Raw genomic sequence first — 24200 nt, 5'->3', positions numbered from 1 at the left:
TGTTAAATAAATAAAAGGGCAAATAAAAAAATGACCCAGGGCTAAATGGTTTAGTTAGAATTATTACATTATAAGAGTTCTCTCTTCCAAACTTTAGTCAACATGTGAATCTTGGAATTGGGTTGAAATTTAAAGACTCAATGTTTTTCGCCATAGAGTTGTTCCCAAGTGCTAGATCAAACGCAAAGAAATCTCAGGAAAAGTTTTTGAGAAATAAGTACCAGGATCATCGAGATCTGGAATGAATTGTGAGTGAGACAACTCCAGAGTTTTCAGTGTAAGGGCATGAAATAAAAACAGTAATACTTAAAAATAAGCTATGTTTTTTGCCCAGCTGTTTCTGAAAAGGCAAATTCTGAGGAAGGTCTGGCAAAGAACTAAGAAGACTGTAGACACTCCCATGAGATACTGTGCCAAGAGAAGAAAGTGTAATTAGGAAAAATGGGTAAAATCCTTGGGGCAGAAGAGAACTTGGAGTCGACCACTGGGTCATGCCATACTGTTCTTTGCACTGATCTATTTTGTTTAACTCTGAAAATTACCTAGGAATTTAATCCCAACAGATCATTCCACTAGCCTTGAATACTCACTGTCTCCACCTCTACTCCCACAAAGGTGAGGGAGGGATAAAAGGCCTTTTTCTCATCTTCAGACAGAACAGTGGTCTGTCTGCAATATTCCCACTTGAATAGGTTTCTTGAAATCAAGTTACTATATTTCCTCAATCTATTTCTTCTATGCACTAGTTATGAGTCCAAGACTACTTAGTACGAGGTAAAGGTAATACCAGATATCACTGATATTTAATTTATGGCAATTTTATGAGTTAAAAATTCACTGTAGATTAGAGTTACTTTGCTAAATGTGGATTTGGAGAATTCTTGCCAGAGTCTGTTTCACCAAATCCTGGATGAAGTGGTATTACTCTGGCAAACACTGTAGTTCAGAGACTAATGTGTCCCCAGTGGACGGGACTTGGGCAGATCACTCAGAGAAGAAATGCTGAATGTTTGTTAGTAACGGCTGATAAACTATGGGTAAAATGCATGCCACATTTATTTTTTAAGGATCAAATCAAGTGTTCTGAACTAATATATAGTCTCTACACTAGGAATGTTAATTTTCCAGAGGTATTTGTTACTAAATGATTCCAGGATTCAAGCTATGGATCTGCTAGGGATAATGGAATTTTGTAAAATGACTTCTTGTGAAAGTGAAAAAATAAAAAAATGGTCTCATGTTTTCATATAAAAGGAAAGCGCCAAAACATGGTAATATATTTTAGTATAAGAATATTTCAGAATGTTAAGGTAACAACTTCCAGTTAGAGTGAAAAATAAAGTTTCCATCTTACATAATCACTTATATGATTCAAGGGTTCGTTTGCATTTTTTGCCCAAATGTCAGATTGAGAAACTAGAATCTCTGATTGTTCTGTGCTTACAATCAAAATGAATTTCCTACTAGTTCTTCATTGGGAAAAAAAAAGAGAGACAGGTTTGATGGCCATTTACCAGTCAAAATAACATTTTGATTCATTCAGAGTAAACAACATAGGGATCTCATTACCTGTTATGGGCTGTGCTGGGATTTTTTCTACTTCTGGTGTTTTAGATTCAGCAGGCAATGCCAAGGTTTCATTCTTAGCTAAAATATCCAGAAAACAAACAATTTACCTCACTTCCTCATAATATGATGTCCAAAAATAATTCAGTCAAAACATAAGTAATAGTCTATTTCAAGAAATCCATTCTGTTCTTACCCCTTATTCCTCGTCAGTTCACAAATTTATTGTAAATTTGTACCAAGGTTTAGTATGAGGCAATGACTATCTTCAGAATTAGTTATTATCTCCAGGTAATTCTTTAAGATGGAAATTGGCAGTGGCATGAAAACAAAAGTCACAACCTAACACCAGATAAATCTCAAGTCACTCTGATTCATAATCAGAGTCTTGGGAAAGCATAGGTTACAGTGAAAATACTCCCTGGAATTTTATATTCAAGTACCCCTAATTGAAAAAATAGAATTTACCCATATGTATGGTAAAAACGTAATAGTTAAGACACTGAAATTTCAGAAAATCACAAACACATATGAGACTATTTGAAAATATCTATGGCAAAAAAAATATCAATAGTTATTTCAATCACATCTATGTTAACATAAACCTTTTGTTTTTGGTTTCTGTGGAACTTCAAAGCAAGGGATAAAACCAAATTTTGAGTGCATTTTTCCTCTTCAAATAAATATTCCAGAAACACCCTCCTAAAATTTATTCTTTTACAAAGAAAGTACATTTCTATGCCAGTTTCCCAATGAGTAAAATGTTCCCACTTAAAAAAAATACACTTAGAATTAACTGATATTTATTTAGTACATTAAATCAATGACTTAGTTGTATCTTGAAACAGTCTGTGGCATGAATGCATTCATTCATGTCTGAGAGTCCTTGATCATGTCACGTAGAACTATTTATATATTTGGTTGGGATTTTTATTTTCTGTAAGAATCCTAGGCTATACAAAATGGGTTTTGGCACTTACTGACATTTCGGGCTGGATAAATCTTTGTTGTGGTGACCTATGCTGTGTGCTGTAGGATGTTTAATAGTATCTCTGGCCTTTACCCACTGGATTCCAACAACATTTCCACAGTTGTGACAACCAAAATGTCTCTAGATATCAAGTAGGCCAAGGGACAAAACTGCCCCCTGTTGAGAACTAGTGATCAAAATGGGTCTCAAAGTTCCAGATGCAAATTTTGCATCTGACAGTTCACATCACAGTTCACATCACTGTTGTTAAAGGCTATTTTCTTCTTTTTCATTAACAAGGACACAAAATATTTACATGTAAGGGACCTTAAAGATAATGATAAAAGTCATCCTTTTCATAATGTTGATAAAAGCAAAAAAGTTTGTAATCTGTATTATGACAGCATACAATCTATTACTACATAGAGCTAATTATTTTCAGGAGTATTTTAAAAGCTAGAAATAGTGTCTCAGGGCTAGCGTATATGCAGCCAATAGTCAAGCACATGATTGAATTCATGCGCACATAAAATTACACTGCATGTTCACGCAACATAATGCTTACTGCCATTGTTCAAATTAATTGGGAAGAACATAAAGGGACTCGAATAACTAAAAAAAATGCCTAGTATAATTTCATAAATTCTATTTAAAAAAAATTTAGAATGAAGAGAAGTCAAATTGCAAATTCTTATGAGCTCTAGTTCTGTTATTTTGTTGCATGTGCTAGAGGAAGATTTTTTTTCTTTGAAGTGGAGGATTATACAGTTTTCCTTTAATGTTTCTTTTTCCACATTGTTCTCTCTCGGGATACCTTGCAAATCCCTCTTCTCTGCCTAATTAATAGCTCTGTAACTTCCTGACTGACTAAGACCTCTTATTTTTTTAGCCTCTGGATCTTAGACTCTTTGGCTTTGCTTCAGTGCTTTATATTCAAAACATGCCTTTAGCTGGCAATCGTGATAACTTATATTAGGCTGTTAATGAAGGAAAAAATGGTAAACTATCTTCCAAGAGATAGTTATACTTTTTATACATCACTAATTCTTTATATAGGCATATTATAGTTCTAAATATGGCACTTCAGGTGTCAGAGAAATTGGTAGATGTGAGATTTATTTGAATGGGGGAACTTTTCAGTCTCCTATCAAGCCATGGGCATTTACCTACGCTGTTTATGTTCAACTGCAATCTTGGTAATAGCAAAGTAAAATGCTATCAGATCATAGCCTAAATCCAAGAAATTCTTTTTGCTCTCATTTTCCTGTATAGTTCCGCCCCCCACCCCCCCAGCACAGTTGTTTCCTTTAATTTTTGGCATGGTTAATCCTGGCTTTGGCAAACTCTTCCTATGTCCCTTGGAGATGTGTGTGGAATACTTGCTTTCTTGTTTACTTATCTTATTATTCACGCCAAGTGAACAAAAGCAATTAATTTACTGGTTCTATGATAGACTCTGCTGGAATGAGGGTATTAGTCTTAGGACTTACCCCCTTAAGGAATGGGACTTTTCCAAATTGCTGTGATAAATTTTTTCAAGAATGTTTATTTCTCCCTTGGTAGTATAAAGAATTATTTATGCTCATACTCATTATAAAAACAGTAAATTTAAAATGTGATTTTATAGTCTGTGAAGATGGTACATTTGGTGGGTAAGATTTAACTTGAATTTAATGGACATTTTCAAATATACTATCAATCTTTTCCATGCATAAGAACTTTCAGAGAGGTGTTTCCCCAGAAAAAAGGATGTTTGCTTTTTGCATTTAATTTTTCCTCATTAAAATCACACTCAATTCAGAAGCGTTAGCAAATATCAAAAGACCAAAGCAAAAGCAAAATAATCTACCGTTCAATTCTCTAAATTAAAGAAGACAAAAAGGCTGAATTGATATTAACGTAGCCTCAGGAACTTTGGAAAATCACATTTCAGAAACATCACTCAAGAGTAAGGACAAAGCAACAAAACACCTTCCAGTTTCAAACTGACAGCAATAGTTTGAGAAAAAACTCTGCTTGATTTTGGTCTCCTTCATAGACCCTGGTTTTTGTAATTCTGACAGATGGATTTGGGACCAAATCAGTAAGAGATTAGCAGGTTCCTTTTTTTCTTTTTCCAAACAAGTCTTTCCAGGCACAGGGCAAAGCATCTAGGCTCTGGGAACAGAGAATAAGGGGTGCTGGAATCCTCAGCTCTGATCCCAACCCTGGTTCACTGAGGATTCTGCAGTTGAAAGTCTCCTTCAATTTCCACCCCACTATGCTGACTCCTATCTTTGTCAACAGCCCACGACACTGTCCAGGGACTTTAGAGGGTGGCTGGCAAAAGTGTGGGCACTGGACCAGCAGTGTCAGTTATCACCTGGGAACTAGTAAATTTCGAAGTCTCAGGCCCCATCCCAGACCTACTTAGTCAGCAACTATGGGGCTGTGGGCCTGCAAGTCTGTTGTTCACAAGCCCTCCAGGGCTCCTGAGGCTTTCTGAGATCCACTGCTATAGAAAGACATCACATCCTAATTTGACTCCCAAATGCAGCCATTAACATATCCCACTTATTTTTTTCAAATTGTTATGTTTTATGATTTTAAAAACACTAAAATCATATTAGGTTCTTTCTAGAAGGAAGTAGTAGTAACAGTCTCAAGTATATAATTCTAGCAGAAATTTTTACATCAATTTTCATGGAAAATATATATTGGACTCTTGATATCTTAATTTAATAAGTATAATTTAGAACAATTACTGTATTTGAAAATTTACAATTATATAAACAATTTGGATAATTTGGCAAATTTCCCTCTTCTTTCATAAATATATTTTATATTAACAAAGTATTTCCCTAATGAATGTGATTTATATGAATACCTCCAATGCTCCAATGTCCCTGTCCCTTACAGGTTATTTTTTCCATTGTGATAATATATATGGCATAACATTAACCATCTTAATCATTTTTTAGTGTACAGTTCACTGGTATTAAGCACATTCCTAATGCTGTGCAACCATCATCACCATCCATTTCCAGAACTCTTTTCATATTATAAGAAACTCGTACTAATTAAATAGCAACTTCCTAGACCCACTCACTCCAGTCCCTGGCATGCACCATCCTACTTTCTTTCTCTTTGAATCTGATAGAACTAAGTACTTCATTAAGTGGGATCATACTGTATCTTTTTGTGACTGACTTTTCATTTATCCTACTGTCCCCATGGATCATCTATATTGCAGCATTCGTCAGAATTTCCTTCCTTTTTAAGACTAAACAATATTCCATCATATGTACATACCCCATTTTATATGTCTACTCATCTCTCAATGACAAGTTGCTTTCATGCTACTGTGAATAATGCTGTGAACATGGGTGTACAAATATTTCTTCGATTCCCTGCTTTCAATTCTTTTGGGTATATATCCATAAGTGGAATTGCTTCTGGGAATCCACTTATGGGACTAGTAATTTTATTTTTCATTTATTGAGTAATTATCATACTGTGTTCCACAGGGTTGTACATCTTACATCAACAGCGTGCATCCCTGTTCCTTCTCATTACTTTCAATCTCCAAACAGCTCATTTGCAAGATTCTTTGGATGTCCTAAGAATATCAGTGCTAGTAATCTGTCATCACCAAGTTCAAATATAGAACCTTTGCTGCTTACCTAATTGTGTCTTGATTGCATCCGAAATATCAACCATCATGGATGTGGGAAGTTTTATGGTGGTTTCATTAAGACCAGGAATAATAAGGTGAACTGCAAGAAAACAGAAACAAGTAAGAGGAAAAAGCTTCATGATATAAAATAAAGCAAAAAACATCAGATACCAGAGACTATGAAGCTTAGCATTTATTTTGTTTAGTTAATTTTAACCTACACTTAAAAATTAAAATCAACAAGCAACTATAAAACAGAGACACACTACAAGGGGTGGGGGGAAGGGATTAAGGTCAAAATAAGGGGGGTGGGAATTGTATGGGGAATATAACCAAGATGAAAATGCATACATTGTGAAAAAATGAAAAATGATATAAATATATAAACTAAATATAAAAAGTTTGGGAAAAATGATTGCACCTTTTATACAGAAACTGTTCCTATTCAGTACTGAACTACTAAAATCCTCTGGCTTTTGATCCAAAGACTCAAAGATTACAAAATGTCTACTTAAGATGGGTAGTAAACAAAACCCCTTATTATTTATTTTAAAAGAGCAGTTCAATATGAGAAAGACTCTCATAACTCCAGTAATGCTGTGGAGCAGGGAGGATGGGCTCCTTTTCCATCAGGCAAGGGCAGGTCTGTATCCCTAGCACATCATGCCAGAGGTAGCATCTGTCCACTCCTAGCCCAGAACAGACAAGCCAGGATGCTACACACTGAAAGGAAATGAACTGATACCGATTTAACAAATCTGCTTACAGTACAAAATTTCTTAAGGGTCTATGATAAAAAACATTCTGATTTGCTTAATCTAGGTGTAAAATTTGAAGACACTCACCTAGAATAGTTCCTCCAAAGGGAATCTTATCTGAGGATTTAGTTGAAGCTCTGTGAGTGACATTCTGAATCACTGTTGAAATAAAAGAAACCACAATATTTGATGGAAGAAAATAGGAAATGGTAAGAAGCTCAAAATGTGAAGGAAAACCCTGATTTAACTTCATCAACCAACAGAAAGCAGCTCATCTAGCTGATGACACAGCCAACATAAGCACTAGAAAGCACTTCTTCCATTAACACCTTTAAGTAATGAAAGACTATTCCTCTAAAGTGTTCCGTTCTAATGAGCTTGAAAATTTCCTTCCTCAAATCTACTCCCTACAGCTTACCCAAGTTGAAAAACTAGCACAAAAATGAAACAATTATCCAGCAAGGATCTGAATAATTCTAATATCTGATCCTGTTTTGAGAGTATACTTGTGTTTTCTTAAAATAAAGAACTATTTTAATGTCCAATATCATCTACCAAGAAATTTTCTGGAAATAGTGGAGTAATTTTAATAACTTGAATAACTGAAAATCAAAACTGGGTATAGTTTAAGTTTCTTAAATATCTTTACTTTCCCTAAGTAACCATTAAATCAATTTTCAGTTCAATAATCCAAATATTAATGGTTTTCTTCATCTATGCTAACTTAATCCTGAGCAAAGTCACATGTTTTAACTTGATTTAATACTTGTTATGGTTGCTTTGTCCTAATTGTCCAACTAATTAACTTGTCAAAGACATGGCGTATTGGTACAAGAGCTAAAATTACCTAAAATATGAACTTCTAATGTACTACCCCATACTAACTTTTTCAAACTTTTTCTGAAAATCACCAGAAAAAAAAAATTAGAAAGTATATGCTATGTTAAATCATCCCACTTAAAAAATACATTTTAAAAAGGGTCTTAAAAATGGGTCTAAATATTTATCCAGAGCAGAGTTAAGACAAATTACCTTGCTTGATAATTGTTACTGGGATTATCTTCCTTGGGACATATGCTGGCTGAAATGAGAGGAAGAAAATCAGCTTTGAGTTAGTGTTCATTAAAAAAAAAAATGAATCAAAGAACCAGAAGTACCCTTTCTTGTCTCCAAAGATGTCTCCTATGGCACTGGCTTGACAGTTTCTGGAATGATCTTTAATATGTACTCTTCCTTCTGATTTATTGGACTCACTGGTTTTCCCCACAAATGTCCAAAGGTTTGACAGAATCATTTTCTTCAGAGCTCTCATTCATTTAGTTAACTTAGAAACGCAAAAGAAACTAAGTTCTCTGGAGTGAATATTAGTTTATTTTTATTTCATTTGAAACATAACCCCATCAAATTGTCTTTATATTGACTCTTACAGAAGAAGTCATGCTATGTATTATTTTTTAAAACCAAGCAGGTGAGTATACTCAACTGCTGCTGCTGCAGACCACACACCCAGGAAAGTGGAGCCGAGACTCAGATGGACAGTGCACAAAGCACCTCAGAATTAGGATTAGAGGGACAGCTTCCAGGAGCCAGTGCATTTCCCTCTCCTGAAGTGCCATGGGAGCTTGTGACATAATGCAGTGGCTTCAACTGGGGAGAGGTTAGTATTAGCTTTAGAGTGGAGTCATGACTGGACTCAATTGTGAGGCCAAGGAACAGTCAAGGGGAAGACCTGGGGACAGGTTAGGACAAGGGTAGAAAAAACACAGAAGAATGATAGAGTTAAAAGAGCAAGAATGACATCAATTTTTTTCAGCACTTGATTTAACCTGTATACATGACATAGATATGCCAAGTACCAGATGTGTTGATAATCCAGAATGTGCTTAAGGGAGATACTTACACATAGGAGTTTACAGCTGTGAGCAAGAGACTTACCAACATGCTAACATTTTAATAAACAATATGTGTGCCCTTAACAAAGAAAGGCTACAATACCAAGTTGACTGTTGGCTATTTTACCTCTTAAATAAAGGTCCTCAGGTTTAAAAACCACACAAAAAATAAGTTTGCTATTATCAGATTACTCTTGCAAAAGAGTATGTGCCTGTGTGCCCATGCTATAAAATGACGTTTGTATCCCCAGCCCCAATTCATATGCTGACAATTAATCCCCAGTGTGATGGCATTGGAGGCAGGATCTTTGGGAAGTGATTAGGTCATGAGGGTGGAAACCTGATGGACAGGATTAGTGCTCTTGTAAAAGAGACTCCAGAGAGCTCCCTCCACCCTTCCACCATGAGAGGACACAGGGAAAAGGCAGCAACTTATGAAGTCACTGTGCCTTGATCTTGAACTTCCCAGGATCCAGAATTGTGAGAAATAAATGTTTATTATTTAAACCACCCTGTCTATAATATTTTTGCTGTAGCAGCACTAATGGACCAGGTCACCCAGTAATGCCCTCCATAGCAATCTAGCCTAAGGAATTAATCAGAGATACAGATAATTGGTTATTCATGTATAAGGGTGTTTATAACCACTATGTGAAACAACCTTATTTTCTAAGAGCAGAAATAATTTATGGTTTGAAATTTTGACAGCTATTTAATAAAGTAGAAAAATATGCATGATATACATTATAATCCAGAAAAAGTTATTTTTATTGAAAGTCAATTCAGCGACCACATGCTCATGCACTGTTGGTATAGGAATGATGCAAATATAATTTATACATGTTTTTCTTTAGGCAAGGGGAGGAGAGCAGTAGAAGAATAAACTTCAGCAGGGGGAAAAAAAACAAAACCCAGCTTTAATGTCACACTAGCAGCAAGACCTCTTACATCTTTGTCCTAAGACAATTAAACACGAGTGCTTGCACACAGGCCTTTCCCAGAAAGGCAGAGTTACATCACACTGCTGTCTCATGCTGACTTGTAGTTTCCTTCAGCAAAAGGGCTGTCAGCATATAGAAGGTATTATTTTTAATGATCGAGGGGGCAATTTCTGGTCACATGGAAGCCACCTGCAATAGGAACCACATTACCTTTCCAGGTACTATTAAATGTTTTTGTTAGAGCTATGACCATAGTTCAAAAGATTTTTAAATCACTTGTCCTCTACCCTACCAGTTATTTACTGCAAATTTTGCAGAATACAGTTTTTCAGACACATGGCATTATAGCAGAAATGCCCACATGTTTATGTCCTTTGAATTGCATTACCCAAATTTTGATTTCCTTTCTGTAATGGCTGATTTCAAGCAAACTTTTTTTTTTTTGACAAGCAGAAAAGGAAAATATTCCATTATGACTTGCATGGAACAAAGCTTCTCTCATCTTACTGAGATAGAGACCAATGTTCTATTAAAATGATAAGGCTATATGTACAATGTGTGCTGCCAAAAAATAGGAAAATCATTTAGCTGCAAAATTCAATTATTTCTAGACTGATAATTGCTCACTTGCCTAATCTGCAGTTCAAAGATGCACTGAGATTAAGAGCAAGGGAAAGGATATCATGAATGTCCTCCTGCCCCAAATGTCTATGCACACACTCTAAAATTCCTAACAGGAAATCGACAGTGTGAATCCTTTACTGTGTCTTCTTTATGAAAGTGTAGGGAAACATCTGCTATCTGGATTCTTGAGAAATGAATGAATGATCATTTCCAAGTAAATAGTGTTTAACAAGTAACAATCCCCTTTTAATTGAAGTGATTTTAAAAAGATTTTCTTTGCCATTCCAAGTTTGCTGTCATGAGCATCTGTCGATGCGTATAGGACTCTCTGCAGAGTATGGAGACAGTGGGGCGAGGCAGTGGAAGACCTGCACTCCCACTGGTGTGGGCTCAGCACAATTTTGTTGCCCACCAATACCACCCTGGTACCACTTTTCTTATTCCGTTTCCTTGCTAGATCTCTTTTTTTCTGCATCTTGCTGACTCCTATTCCAGCTGCTTCCTCAGCTTTCATCCCTCCCTTCAGTCAGCAACAATTTTTGAACACTTACTACCTGCCAGGAAGTAATTAAATATACTCTGCCTCCCAGTCCTATAAGAGATCTGTTATTTTTTTTCCCTGAATTTTGAGATATCCTTTCCTTTAAGAACCCAGGTTGTTTTATAACCTGAATAGCTGAGTGGCTAACGAAATTTACTTTTACCACTTCTCTGGCAACAGTTTAATTGAGTGCCCAATTGGTGCGATTTAATGGGGAAAGGATGCTGAAGTGATATAAGGCAATGCCTCTGAACACAAATTCAGTTTGCTGTGTAGTTGGTTGGGGAAATCCTGGGTACATCTAGAAATAAGCATAGCAGTAGGAGGCCCACAAGGCTTTCAGTTCACTCCGATTATACAAAATTAATCCTGACATTATTTGGAAAATTAACTTTAATAAAATTTGTGTAATACCAGAATGCTATTCTGTGCAGTTATTCTTTACAGGTTTGTCCATTTCTCATTTTTTTTGTGGTGTACAACATTGTAGATTTTGCTTTAATTTTGGCCCCAAGTTAAAGAGGAACTGTCCATTTGGGGAGTGACTAAGGAGTACTCAATCTAATTTTAATGGCTCAAGGGCAAAACAACACAAGAACGTTGGCATATTACATCCTGGTTTTCATCATTTTTAGGATGTTCTAACAAAAGTTACAAAACATACTTAGTCAATCTAATATCTGGCTAAACGTGAATCTAGCATCCTACTGGCGAAAGTCCTTGTATTTCTGATCAACTAGGAAGGAATCAGACATATGCCTTTGGTATAATTTGTCCAAGATACACATTTTTAGAATTTATGCTTAGGACAAGGATTGCTAAGAATGGAGTGACATCTGATGTATTCATTGCACGTAATCTAACAGTGCAGGCAAAGATGAGACAGCACTTCTCCCTACTCACTATCTGATAGCTCACTGAAAACTGAAACTGAACACTGAAAACTGAACTCACTGAACACTGAAAACTGGTGCCATTTCTCTTTGTAGATAATAGGAAATCTTAAAAAGAGATGTGTGGACTTCTGATGGAAAAGTGGAAGGGTGAAAATATATGCCATTGTTCAGGGTAACACTGAATCTAAGGAAATTTGCATTACTTAATTTAAAATGTTAATTAAAGCTTTATACTTCAAAATGACTGTTCATTTAGTGAAATAAGATAATTAAGTTTATTTTTACATATAGACATCATGTATTAAAATTAGGTTCTTTTATTAACAAATTTTTATATAATACCTTCGTTAGAAATATGTTCTAGAGCCTCAAAAATGGACAAAACAGCAAAATCACCATGATAAAAGTGCTTTTCCTGCCTCAATGATATGAATCTCAAGTGATACAATTTATGTAGAAAGAATCATGGTTTTATCTATGCATGCATATTTTCTCTGATTTTTCTACAGGTACTGAGTGGGTGACGCTGTAACAACTGGTAGAACGAAGATGCTAAGCAACCAAAGGAACTCTTGTCATGTCCTTGTCCTTGGCGCAAATGCGCTGGGGCTGCTGGCAGGACATATGCCTGAATGCATGAAGACATGAATTACAAAATAAAATGTAACCAAATGCCTAAGTGGGGATGTACTTGCCGTTCAAATTTTTAACCTAATATAAAGTATCTTTGAAAAAATTATAGCCTGATAATCAAATTGTTTTTCCCATCTTAAATAGCTCTTTTTGAAAGGTGTTAAGGGTTTTCTGCAGCATATAAGGCATAGGTGTATGCAAGTAAACACGAATAAAGACATTTTTAAATGTGTTTTGGCTTAAAAACAAACCATCTGGATTTAATTTCATATCTCCTGAAATACTGCCTTTTAAAATCAGTCTGATGAGAGAAGGGTATGAATATCTGAATAGTGACTTTTTTGGATTAAAATATACCTCAAAAGTATCAAATCTATTTTCAGAATCAATTTTAAGTGGCCATATAAGAAATCAAAGACAATCTTCAGGGGTTGCTTTAAAATTGTTTCAGAGCTACTCATCGCCAAAAGGTCAGTTTATGAAACATTTTTTCTGTGGTCTGAAAGGTAACAATGAAGTAAGCTTGATAGAGAAGCCTTAAAACATCTTTTCACTCAATTTGGGTTTTCCCTTGGAAATAACCAAGAGTTCTGAACCACAGTTCATCAAAACTGGCTGGAGCTGGGGGGGACTCCACCTCACAGCTTGAAGTGATAAATGCCTGGCTCTGCATCATAAATGCAGGAAGTTTCTTCCTGGCCCTTCTTGTCATGGCTACTTATGTGAAAAACAAATTAAATTTCCTGGGAATAAAATGTCTATCATCATTCCCGATCTTGCTGATTAGCTCACCTTAAATGAAATATTCTGCAGTAAGAAATATAAAGTGTGGAGATAAAATCTCTGAAAAGGAGTGAAATGACCTCAAGTCAAGTGCAAGATAAAGCACGACAGCCAAAGAATGGGAAATAGACATCTTCCTAGGATTGTTCTAGAAGAGGATGAAAAAACCTCTTACCTGGAGATACAGCAGATTTACCTTTCCTACACAATAGTGACTGGATTTAAGAGAAACAAAGCCAAAGGAGCCTTAGGAGTGGCACAATTCAATATTTGGTCTGAGGTCAAGATTTGGGGGAATATATAACCTAGAGAACCTTAGTACACAGCAAACATAGAACCTTAGTACATAGCAAAACAACACCCACACAGTTTAGAATTTAATTTTTACAAAATCAAAACACTCATAAAATTAATAAAAAACAGGGGACTGGCCTATTCTCTGGATAGGGAAGGGCTTTCTAAAATATAATGCAATTGTAGAGAGCAATGGAAAAGACAAATAATTTGATTAAGCCAATTTCAGAAATGACGATTTCAAAAGTTCCTATAAACAAAATTGATAAATTTGAGAATAGTTGTTTTAGATATTATCATGAAGGATCTCTAATCTAAAGTCTTTATTCAATAACAAAATGAGATGCCCAATAATCAAAGAACTAAAATTAAGGGACATCAGATGGAAAATGCAAATGTCTAATAAACAAATTAAGAAAGAACTGCTTATCAGTGATCAGAAAAATATAAATAAAAAAATGTTCTTAAGTTTTAAGAGTAGACCATATGTGGGGGGCAGGGAAAGGAGAGACTGGGGTCAAAATAAGGGGGTTGCAATTGTATGGAGAATATAAAAATAAAATAAATTAAAAAAAGAGTAGACCATAAATGGTTTTATACTGGTCTTATTTGACAGTATCATAGGTAAGAGAGAAAAAGAAGACAGGCAGGGCATTTCAAGAAACCAAACTAGTAGTTGCTTCAATTTAGAAAAGCATTAGCTCTTAAACACAAACTGATAGAACACAGGGGAAGGATTTGACAGCAGCAATGTAACCAGAGCAGGTACCAGTCTGTTTTTGAAAAGTTAGGGTGAAAAAAAATCCACAGGATGGGAGATAGCAAGTATAACTTCAGAATTCCTGGAATACCGAAATACTAACAGTAACTGTATTGACTATGAGAATTTTTAGAGCTTTAGACAAATTAAAGATGACTTAATTACATACCTTCTGCATCCACTTTCTGAAAAAGACTAATTTCTAAGACATTAACTACTTTACCCATTAACTACTTAACTGACTCTCATCCTAGTCAGTTAATTCTGTTTCCGTAACTCATAACAGGACTATTGTTCAAAAAAACAATGCAGAAACATTTTTTTAAAAAAATTCTTAAAAATAATCTGATACATACCACTGTGTGGACTTGGTCAGAGGTACTCTGGATTTTCCCATTAACTTTGTTTTTACCTGAAAAAAAAAAAAAAAAAAAGCAAGAGGGAAGTGACATTATCTCCTTCCTCCATTCTCTTTTTTCCTGAATTAAATCTAAATCATTGTGAAGATAACTACTCTAACTTGGGTATATTACTTTATTTACTATCATTTCAAACACTGATTCCAATAATGAATAAAGGGGTAAAGGAAAATAAGCTCAGGACTCCTTGATGTCTTTATGTCCAACTCTAAATGTGCCCAAATTTCCATTCTGAACATTTGCTCACATCACTGGTTTTTTGATTTAGTTGGTGTTCAACCAGTCAAGGGTTGGTTTAAATTGGCTTGCAATGGCCAATGAATTTTTACTAATGTAAATATCACTTTTAAAAAATACTCATAATTAAATACTTTGAAATGTCAATATTCAATCAATTTTGTTCACTTTGTATTTTCTCAAGTACTAGAGTTGGGAATTATCTCACATTATACAACCAATAACAAAATTAAAACTTTGAGAATTAGGGAAAATAAATTGAAGAAAGCTTACCGAAACAGTTTCAGGTACTTACTTCCAACAATAGTCTTGTGGTTGAAAATCTTACTCCAAATTCCACCTTCTATGTTATCTTTCACTCCAAACTCATAAACTGTATTGGGCTTTAGATTGTCTACAATTGTTTCAGTGGCTGGGCAGAGTTGAAAAACCCATTTCTTTTCCTTATCCTTTTCTCTATAGCGAATTGTATACAATCTGCAGAATAAACCAAATTTAATGTTTTAAAAACACAAGGAGATTCAAAATATTATTTCAAGCACATCATGACTCCCATACTCTGAAGACTATATTTAGTATTGGCCTCTATTTAGATTTTTTAAGAATTTGCAAAGAACATGCAAAAAATGATCACTTTCACTTTTAATTACCAATTGCAAATTAGGGGAACTGTGCAGTGTAGTTATTATTGTCTGACAGAATTACAGCCCCCTGCATTCTATTGTTTGCTACTTGGCAAAATTAAAATGGAAAAACAATGGATATTATGCATAGAGTAGAGGATAGGCATCATTTTATGAATACTTGATATTTTATTCTCATAACTGCATTGATTTAAGCCATTTTCCCTGGTGGAAGGTGTACAGTATCTTTCAGTTTTATAAAAGAGGAACATGAGATGCTAGCAGGTATCCAAGACTACATTTTAAGGGTAAAATTTTCTACCTTTATAAAAATAGTCATAACCAATAATTAAGCTAACAGTACAATGAGAAAACAACATAAAGATCACCATTACACATTTGCTTAGTTTCATATTTACCATAAAAATGGCAAAGTAATGATAATCTCAACCATAATATTTTTGTTCCTTTATCACATGCTAGGTTTCACATATCACATCATTTAATTGTCACAAAAACATCAAGTGGTGGAAATTATTAAATCAATCCTACAAATTATGTGAATATGTATGGATTTTCAAAAGATCGTATCTTGCCCAATGTCACCCAGCTAGTGACTTTTATCACTGTGGCAGTGGCAGAACCAGGAGTGCAAAGAAAAACTTCTCCAGCTCTGCTCTGAACAATCTCACTTAGCAAAGCAGGTCAGGACACGGAATTTCATTACTACTGCATGTAATTAGGAGAAATGAATGAGCCAGAGGGACATGTATTCATGTAGCCAGATTTTACAAGCAAAATACTGATAACACGTGCAGAACAATATTGTTTCATATCCTCTACATAAATATTCAAACACTCACATGAGATATATCCTTATACATAATTCTCGCATTGTAAAGGAACAACAACCTTTACAGGACAACACACCATTTATGATAGTGCGTTGGCTCCCAAAGACCAGATAGGGACATAAAAGGGCTTAGAGGTGGGGCCAACAGATAAACATTTTAAAAATATAGAATAAAATAAAGGCTGTCAAGTGTGATAATGGAAACATAGGTGCTTGTTATACTATTTTAGGTTATTTCTTATTATTTTAAATTTTCCTTAAATCAGTATCATTCCCTTATTCCCACTGCAGCAAAATGAAATGGACTAAGACTCAAGTCAATTGCTTTTATTTAAAGTTTTAAAAAGTCACTCATTTTACTCATGCTAAATATGTTTATTGGGCTCTGGCACCAAGTTCATGATGATGCAAAACTGTTAGCCCAAATCTTTGGAAATGAGGGACAGAACTGGCTACCTAATCTGTGGGTTTACTGCAAATGGAAACATGGGGCCCTGTATTCAAAATTAAATTCAGAACTTGAAGATGGAAACAGGGAAGCATTAAACCAAGCATGTAAATGAGGGACCCTGTGCAAGTCCGTGAAGCAAGGGGGTCAGAGTTCAAAAGGCACAGAAAGAGGGATGCAGTTGCACATACAGCCTACTTCCTGCTAGTCACCAACCACCAAACCATTCATTTGTTTGTATTTCGTACACGCTGCTCCCTAAACTTCAGTCCTATGTCCCATAGTAGCAAAAATCAGAATGAGGGAAGGAGGCTGGCTGATCCAGTCAAAACACTACCTGCTACTGGGAACAAATGTTACAGAATTCTAATCCTTTGTGTCCTGACAAAACATCAGCATTGATTCATGAACATTTCTAACAAGTACGCTGCACGGAATTTCTGTTGTTGTTTTATCTCTGCCCAGGCTATTATAGAACTTCAGCGAAATGCTGAGATGCTAAAATCAGACCAGATGGGCCACCACAATTATGCATCTCTAGTTTGGAAACATTTCTGAGGTCCTGGATTACTTGCATGATCTGGGCTGCCCAGTGTTCTAACACAACAAGCAAAGGCCAGATTCCAGGGCTTTCCATCTAGCTTGATTTCATTCCACCTTCCTACGCCTAAAATGGGGCAGAAATATTCTGTTCTAAAAAGTTATCCATATGTTAAAAAATATCCAGCTTGTACTTTAAAAAATGTTAGCATTTTTATATTTTTGATTAAAAAGCATTTGGAAAAAAAACCCTGTCCTATGCTAAATTTGTCAGGAAAATTAAATGTACAGACTGCAAATCTTCCGTTACAGATGTATACTCATCAACACTGGCTTAATTGACAATTGTTAATGTAAGTGAGTTGCAAATTGTAAAAGTGATAGCAAACAAAAACTACTTAGTTATAAAGTAGTGAATTAATTTGTTGTTAATTTTAAAGCAAAATACAAGCCTTTATTAAAAAAAAACAGCTATAGCTAGCACACACTAGGAACTCCATAGATATGTATACAATGAATACAATGGGTACTTAGGTGAGTATAAGATCATTCCGAAGTTAGAATATAATTGCTTTAAATGGGCAACTATTCAATCACCTTAAGCACTAAGTCTACAATTTATATAATATTTTATAAAATGACACTGCATAAGACCTCATCAAACATAACTTTCCTACAGAATCAATGCAAAATGAAGGAAAAACACAGTAAATGTTTACACTGTACATTTGCTGAGGGCCTGAGATAATTTAATTTTCAGCTTATCCATTCAATAAACTAAAAGCAGAGCACAAAATATAAGAAAAACAAAAAGCTGAGAAATAAGGTCTCATAATCAGTGAAAGAGCCAAACACATGGCTCTTCTGCCTTCCAAACTAAAACTTCTTCTACTGCATTGGACCATCTTTCAACTTCAGGCTTGGGGGGAAAAAAGGAGGTGAAAAAAAGATAGGTGAACTGACTCTAAAAAAGGAGCAAAAGGAATCACAATACCTTTCAGCATTAGGAAGGACTTTTTCTGTTCGGGGCGGGGGTTGGGGGTGGGGGTCGGGTGGGGTGGGGGTGGTGGGGGGGTGTGTGTGTGTGTGTGTGTGTGTTTTCGCTATGATACGATGTCACAGACTTCCCATTACTGTCTGAAGACATCCAGTATGAAACATTGATTACATCATTTTCTGTGGATGATTAAACTCTGACAAAAGTGCATGGAGAGGTAGCAAGTCTGTTAAAAATACCCGCTGGTGGCGAAGCAGTTGAGCGCTGGGTTGCGAAGCTGCCCGCAGCCTCTGCAGCGCCGGTTCGATCCCCAGCTGCTCCCCGGCCACCAGAGGAGGGTCCCACGTGGTGCGCAGACCTCTCCTGCCGCCCGCTGCTCCCCTCAGCAGTGTACCTCGGTCCTTCTGCCTGCTCTGCTCCCCGCTCTCGCTCTGGTGAATTCTCTCACCCTCCCGCACTTCTGACTGTACCCAGTGCTTATATAAATAAATAAATCTTAAAAAAAAAAAAAAAGAAAAGAAAAATATAGGCAACAGCTCAGTGGTTGTCATCACACCTGGCCTCTGGAAAGCCTGCCTCTAGCCATCTGGATTTTAAGAAACAGGGTGTCTCCCATCCCAGTGTGGTGGTAAGAAACTGTTGAATGTTGGGCATCCCTGGTGGCGCAAGGGGTTAAGCACTGCACTATGAAGCAATCCACAGCCTCTGCAGCATGAGTTCAATCCCCGGCCGGCCAGGGAGCAACCACATGGCGAAGCAGACCTCTCCTGTTTCGCCCACTGCTCCCTTCAGCAATTTATTTCAGTCAGTCTGCCTGTTCTGTTCCCCACTCTGTCTCTGGTAGATCCTCTCACCCCCCCTGCATCTCTGGCCTGTACCCCAGCTCTTGTATGCATAAATAAATCTTTAAAAAAAAAAACTGTTGAAATGGTGTTGGTTTGACTGGCATAATCCTGTGCTTGGATCTCCCTAGCAGTCTCAATACTGACAATAATTGCTTTCTTTGTTTAAAAAAAATCCATAGTTCCTCAAACTGTAGTGCAGAAGGCAGGTGGTGGCTTGGCTTCAGTGTTTGTCAGCTGTGAACTAGTAGCATGACCCCTGGGGAGTCTCTGCTGACTCAATTTTCTCCATTGAAAAATGGGGGTTGGGTGAGACCATATGTGAGATTCTTTGTTTCTAAAAATTGGTTGTGGCTACCTATCAGATATCCTCTAATAAAATACATGAGGCAGAGGGAGACACCCCTGAACACAATTCACGGTGTAACTGGCTTGATATACCAAAAGGAGAAATTAAAGAACATCGAAGTAAATCTAAACCTTTCACAAACTAGCCTTGGCTTAATACATGTGATTGGCCATCTTATTGGGGCTATATATATATTTTTTTTAGCAATATTTTCAATCCTATGTAATTAGCTACTATTGCATTTCCTAAAACCTATGCCCCACACATTTTTTTTATTATCCTCACACCAAAGGACACATCCTGATACGCTTTTCATCTATGTTGCTGCTTCTTTGTGCCTTTCTGGATGTAATCACTGGCTTTAATTCTTCCTCCCTTCATCCCAGAGCATTTCTCTCTCTCTACTCTTTCCACCCCTGTTTCCAGACTTCTCCCTTCTCAAAAATAATCATTTTGGTAATTTTGTTCCACTTCTTTACTCCATCGACTTACTATCCAACCCTTTTCTTCATTCTTTAAGGAACTTTGAGTCTAGAAGTTGTTATTTTCCAGTCTATCAAAACAAAAATACTTCTTGTCCACACTGTTATCTTTTATTGCCGTCACACTGTACATGATGTAAAGGAGCAGGTTCATACCTTCTCAGATCTATGTCACCACCCTATCCCCACCATTCAAAGCACCCTATCCCTTTACAACACTAGGCCCCCCTCCTCCCTTCGTTCCCGGCCCCAGAATCCCATTCTAGAAGCCTTCAGTCTAGTTACATGCTTGGGTTTGTTTTGTTATAGTGTTGTCTGTTTTTTTGTTCTGTTTTTCCATATTCCATATAGTGAAATTATCCAGTATTTGTCTTTCTCTTGACTTACTTTACTCAGCATAATCCCCTACAGCTCCAGCCATGTTGCCACTATGTTTTAACACAAAATTTCTTACAAGTAATCTATTTTCACCTACTATATTACCAGTCATAATGCCGAAACCCCTATGTACTCTGATGTGTGATTTTTAATGTTTTTAAACAACAACCACCTAAAATTCCTTATTACTTTCACATCTTCTCATCTTCTGTTCCTATTCTTGTTGGCATCTCTTCTCTCCTCACGTCCTGTTATGACTGTCTGATTCCCTCTGTGCTTGTCTCTTCTCTATAAGATCAATTCAGGTCCTTGTTTTTTGAACTGTCACCATGATTTTTAGGTTGGTGAACCATTTCCAAAATTCCATTTTCATGTAGGTACTCACTGTTTTTTGGCCTGAGCTCAAGAAATTTCTAGTGATTTTAGTGCTATTTAAAATAGAATAGCTTGCCCAAAGTGGCAAGAATAAGAAGGAAAATATTACCAAAAGAAGCAAGGTGAGAAGCAAACACAATATTATTAAGTACTCACTGCATGGTAGACATCCTATCCTGTTAGCCATTTGATTCTGACAACCTGTGACATATTACCATTATTCCCATTTTAAAGATGGGAAAATGAAGGCTTAAAATATTAAAGCGACTTGTCCAAGGTCTCTTGGCTAATAATAAAGCAAAGTTTTTAACTTGTCAATCTGACCAGCATTTTTACCCACAACATTCACACTCACTGTGGATTCCAGATGGGGGATGTTGCAAAAAAGGGTCAAGGGCTGAATGGACTTGCTAGGTAAATTTTAAGGTTTGTTCTTGACATCCATTTACTTATTCATTATATGTTTGTTGAAAAGTATTGTTGTAAAACCTGATGCTAGGTTTAGTGGGATATGTAGGGAGAAAACAAGAAACCATGCATATTTTTAAAAATGAGCTCACAATATAGTGAAGAAGAGAGATGCACATATAAATACAACCAAAGCCGACAGGCTAGAAAGCAGAGCATACTAAGGATGCTTGGGTATGGCACTCTACAACCTGAACTTATAAAACAGACAGGCTGCACCTTAAATTACATCCCCGTGGTGTGATTTAAAGCAGATCATCCTACTGAGGTCCAGGGAAGCAGAGCAGGACAGATTTAAACCTCTTGTTAGAGGCACAACTCATACATTCTTTAAGATAGATTTTTGGAGAGATTCTATGATTCCTTTTAGTAGGCAATTGGAAGCTGAAGGAGATTCTTCGGCAGGTGAACAAACTTAAGCAGTGATAAAGGAAGCTATATTTAGCAGAATTAGAGAGAAAATGGAGGGAGGAATCTTAATATGCTATAGCCCAGGAATAACAAAGGAAGGAATCACAAAAGAAACAATGAAGAAAATATAAGTTATATTTCCATGAAGGAAATGAGGAGACTAGACTCCTACGGGGTATGGGTGCCAAGGAAAATATAAATAATTATCAAAACTGAATTTTCACACTTGAGAAATGGGAAGGTAAAGTGAGGAAAAGGAGGGTTTTTTGGTAATGTAGAAAACAAATTTAGCTTGAGGTTCTGACCACTCTTACCTGGCCATTTTGATGAAAATTCTTGGGCAACTAAAACAAGAGTTTTTGTACTCTGGAACTGGGTCAAGGTTATAAGTTCAGTTCTAGCAATCATTTAACTCTGCTATGCCTACTGTTCTCTACACAACAGCAAAAACAACAATTCCTAGAAGCTTTTAAAAATGTAGAATCTCAGGCCTATGGAATCAAAATCTGCATTTTTGACAAGGTCTCCCTCATGATTCACATCACAAAATTTGAGGAGCAGTGCTCTTCATAGAGGTGATCATTAGACATTTACAGATATGGCCTAGATGAGGATACGTAGATGAGAGATCCAATGAGAGTTCCTTTCATATTGGTGAGGTAGTATAAGAAGCAAGCAAAAGAGGAGAAAGAAGAGAAAAATCTAAATAAACAAACAATTCAAGAATGGAAGGATGGCCAGCAATTCCACTTAGAGGCTAAAAAGGGTAAGAGCTGAGAAACCTACTGGAATTAGCAATTAACCAAAGTTAATGAACTAAAGTTGCGGTGGAATGGTAGAAAGGGGATGGAAGTCAGGGAAAGGGAATAAAGAGTGTATGGGTGGTTCAGAAAACAAGAATATAAGGTTGAATCACTCTGAGAAGCCCCAGAATTAAGAGATGAAAAAGAAGTTTGGAAGATTTAACAGGATAAACAGAAGAATTTATTTTTGAGTAGGGAAATCTTGGATATGTTTACAAGTAAGAGTAAGGACACTAATGGCAGCACAGAGGCAAATGTAAAAGACCAAAGGGTTATAGAATGTGAGAAGAGGTGGGATTGTGATTACTCTCAAGGCATAAATGTGTCCCTTGGAAACAACGGAAGAGAGGCAAAGGCAAATCTGGGGTGAAGAGAGAATGAACTGATGGTGGCTACTCTAAATTTCCTCACATTTACAGAAGCCAGGATGGAGTAGGGTGGGAAAGGAGCCAGGGAAAATAGCCAGGATGCTTTCCCCAGGATCCATGGTAAGGTGAGCAGTTGCTGGGGGAAGCATTGACATGGAAATAGAGAAGATAAAGGCATGACATGGGTACTTATTCAAAGGAAAACCAATGTAACTTGGGGTCACATTAGCCACGGAAGATGAAAACTTATGAATAAAGTATCAAATTAGGGTGAGCAGATGGATTACAGTACCTCAGAAAGTAATGACAAATGAGGTGATTATCTAAAGAGAAAAAAAAAATCCTAGTTCAATCTGCATGTTGAGGTTGAAACAATGGTGAAACATAAAAGCGAAAATCCTGACATTTCACTATTTATGCTGAATAAATAGTCAGCACTTATTTCCTGAGGGTTTACTATGTTCCAGCTACTCGCCTGGAGATTAGGGAGATAATGCTGGTTAAGACACACATGGCTCCTTGTTCTCAAAGAGCCTAAAATTTACACGACAAGACAAATGGGTAACACGGCACTGGAATCAATCAAATGAGAATTCACAGGAATTGAAAATATCCAATTCTTAAAAACTTGGGGATAAAAAAGGCAAGAGCATGCACTGGACCAGCCAAAAGAAGGGACTTCATTCTACGCTAAGACCAATGAGTACAATATGAAAGTGTTAGAAAATGTGAAAATGATTTCTAAATGAATCATAAAGCTTTATTTAATAAGTTGGCAAAGCAGCAAAAACTAAAGGAAGTTCAAACGCTTAAACAAGTTGGAAACTTGGAAAGGGAAAAATAAGCTCTTAATAGCGAAATAAATTTTGGTTAAAAACATGTTTTACTCTTCATCTGGGTAATTTGAAAAGCTTTCTTATGACCTTGGATATAATGAAGAGAAATGTGTATGTTCTTCCACTCAAAGACCATTAAGAATAATAACGCTAAACTAAGTCTGTCTACTCTCCAGTGTGAACTCATAAAAGGATTTAAGAACATGGGAGACCCATAAGAACCCTCTGCAAACAGGAATAGAAATACGTGCCATGAAGGACAAAGTGGCACTTCATTAATATTACTGAGTGAAAAAAACATCAGTTTACTCACTGACAACTTGGCTTACAAAATCTTTAGTATAGAAAGGATGAAGCTATGTAAGCCAAAGTGAAGTGATTTTTTTGTTAATCCAACTTCATACAAGGTGCCAAATATCAGCATTTCTGTAGCAAACCATGAGCATTCAAGATTCCAG

The 24200-nt window shown here is 36.3% G+C and overlaps 1 protein-coding gene across 2 annotated transcripts in view; it reads right to left on the bottom strand.

The window, feature by feature from the left end:
* The window catches only part of ABI3BP (ABI family member 3 binding protein), a 209935-nt gene that overhangs the window by 103494 nt on the left and 82241 nt on the right, over window positions 1-24200 (bottom strand). For both annotated transcript variants that reach the window (XM_037525650.2, XM_054700654.1), the window contains exons 5-10: window positions 15265-15446; window positions 14670-14725; window positions 7982-8030; window positions 7037-7108; window positions 6199-6291; window positions 1570-1647 (exon numbers count right to left, since the gene is read on the bottom strand). In XM_037525650.2, the coding sequence (XP_037381547.1) occupies window positions 1570-1647; window positions 6199-6291; window positions 7037-7108; window positions 7982-8030; window positions 14670-14725; window positions 15265-15446 (530 nt within the window). The remainder of the gene's footprint in view (window positions 1-1569; window positions 1648-6198; window positions 6292-7036; window positions 7109-7981; window positions 8031-14669; window positions 14726-15264; window positions 15447-24200) is intronic.

The sequence above is a fragment of the Talpa occidentalis genome, unplaced genomic scaffold, assembly GCF_014898055.3.
Source record: "Talpa occidentalis isolate TD23 unplaced genomic scaffold, MPIMG_talOcc4v2.1 talOcc4.4, whole genome shotgun sequence".
NCBI lineage: Eukaryota > Metazoa > Chordata > Mammalia > Eulipotyphla > Talpidae > Talpa > Talpa occidentalis.
The sequence above is the reverse complement of the archived record's forward strand: the minus strand, read 5'-3'. Positions and strand labels throughout refer to the sequence as shown.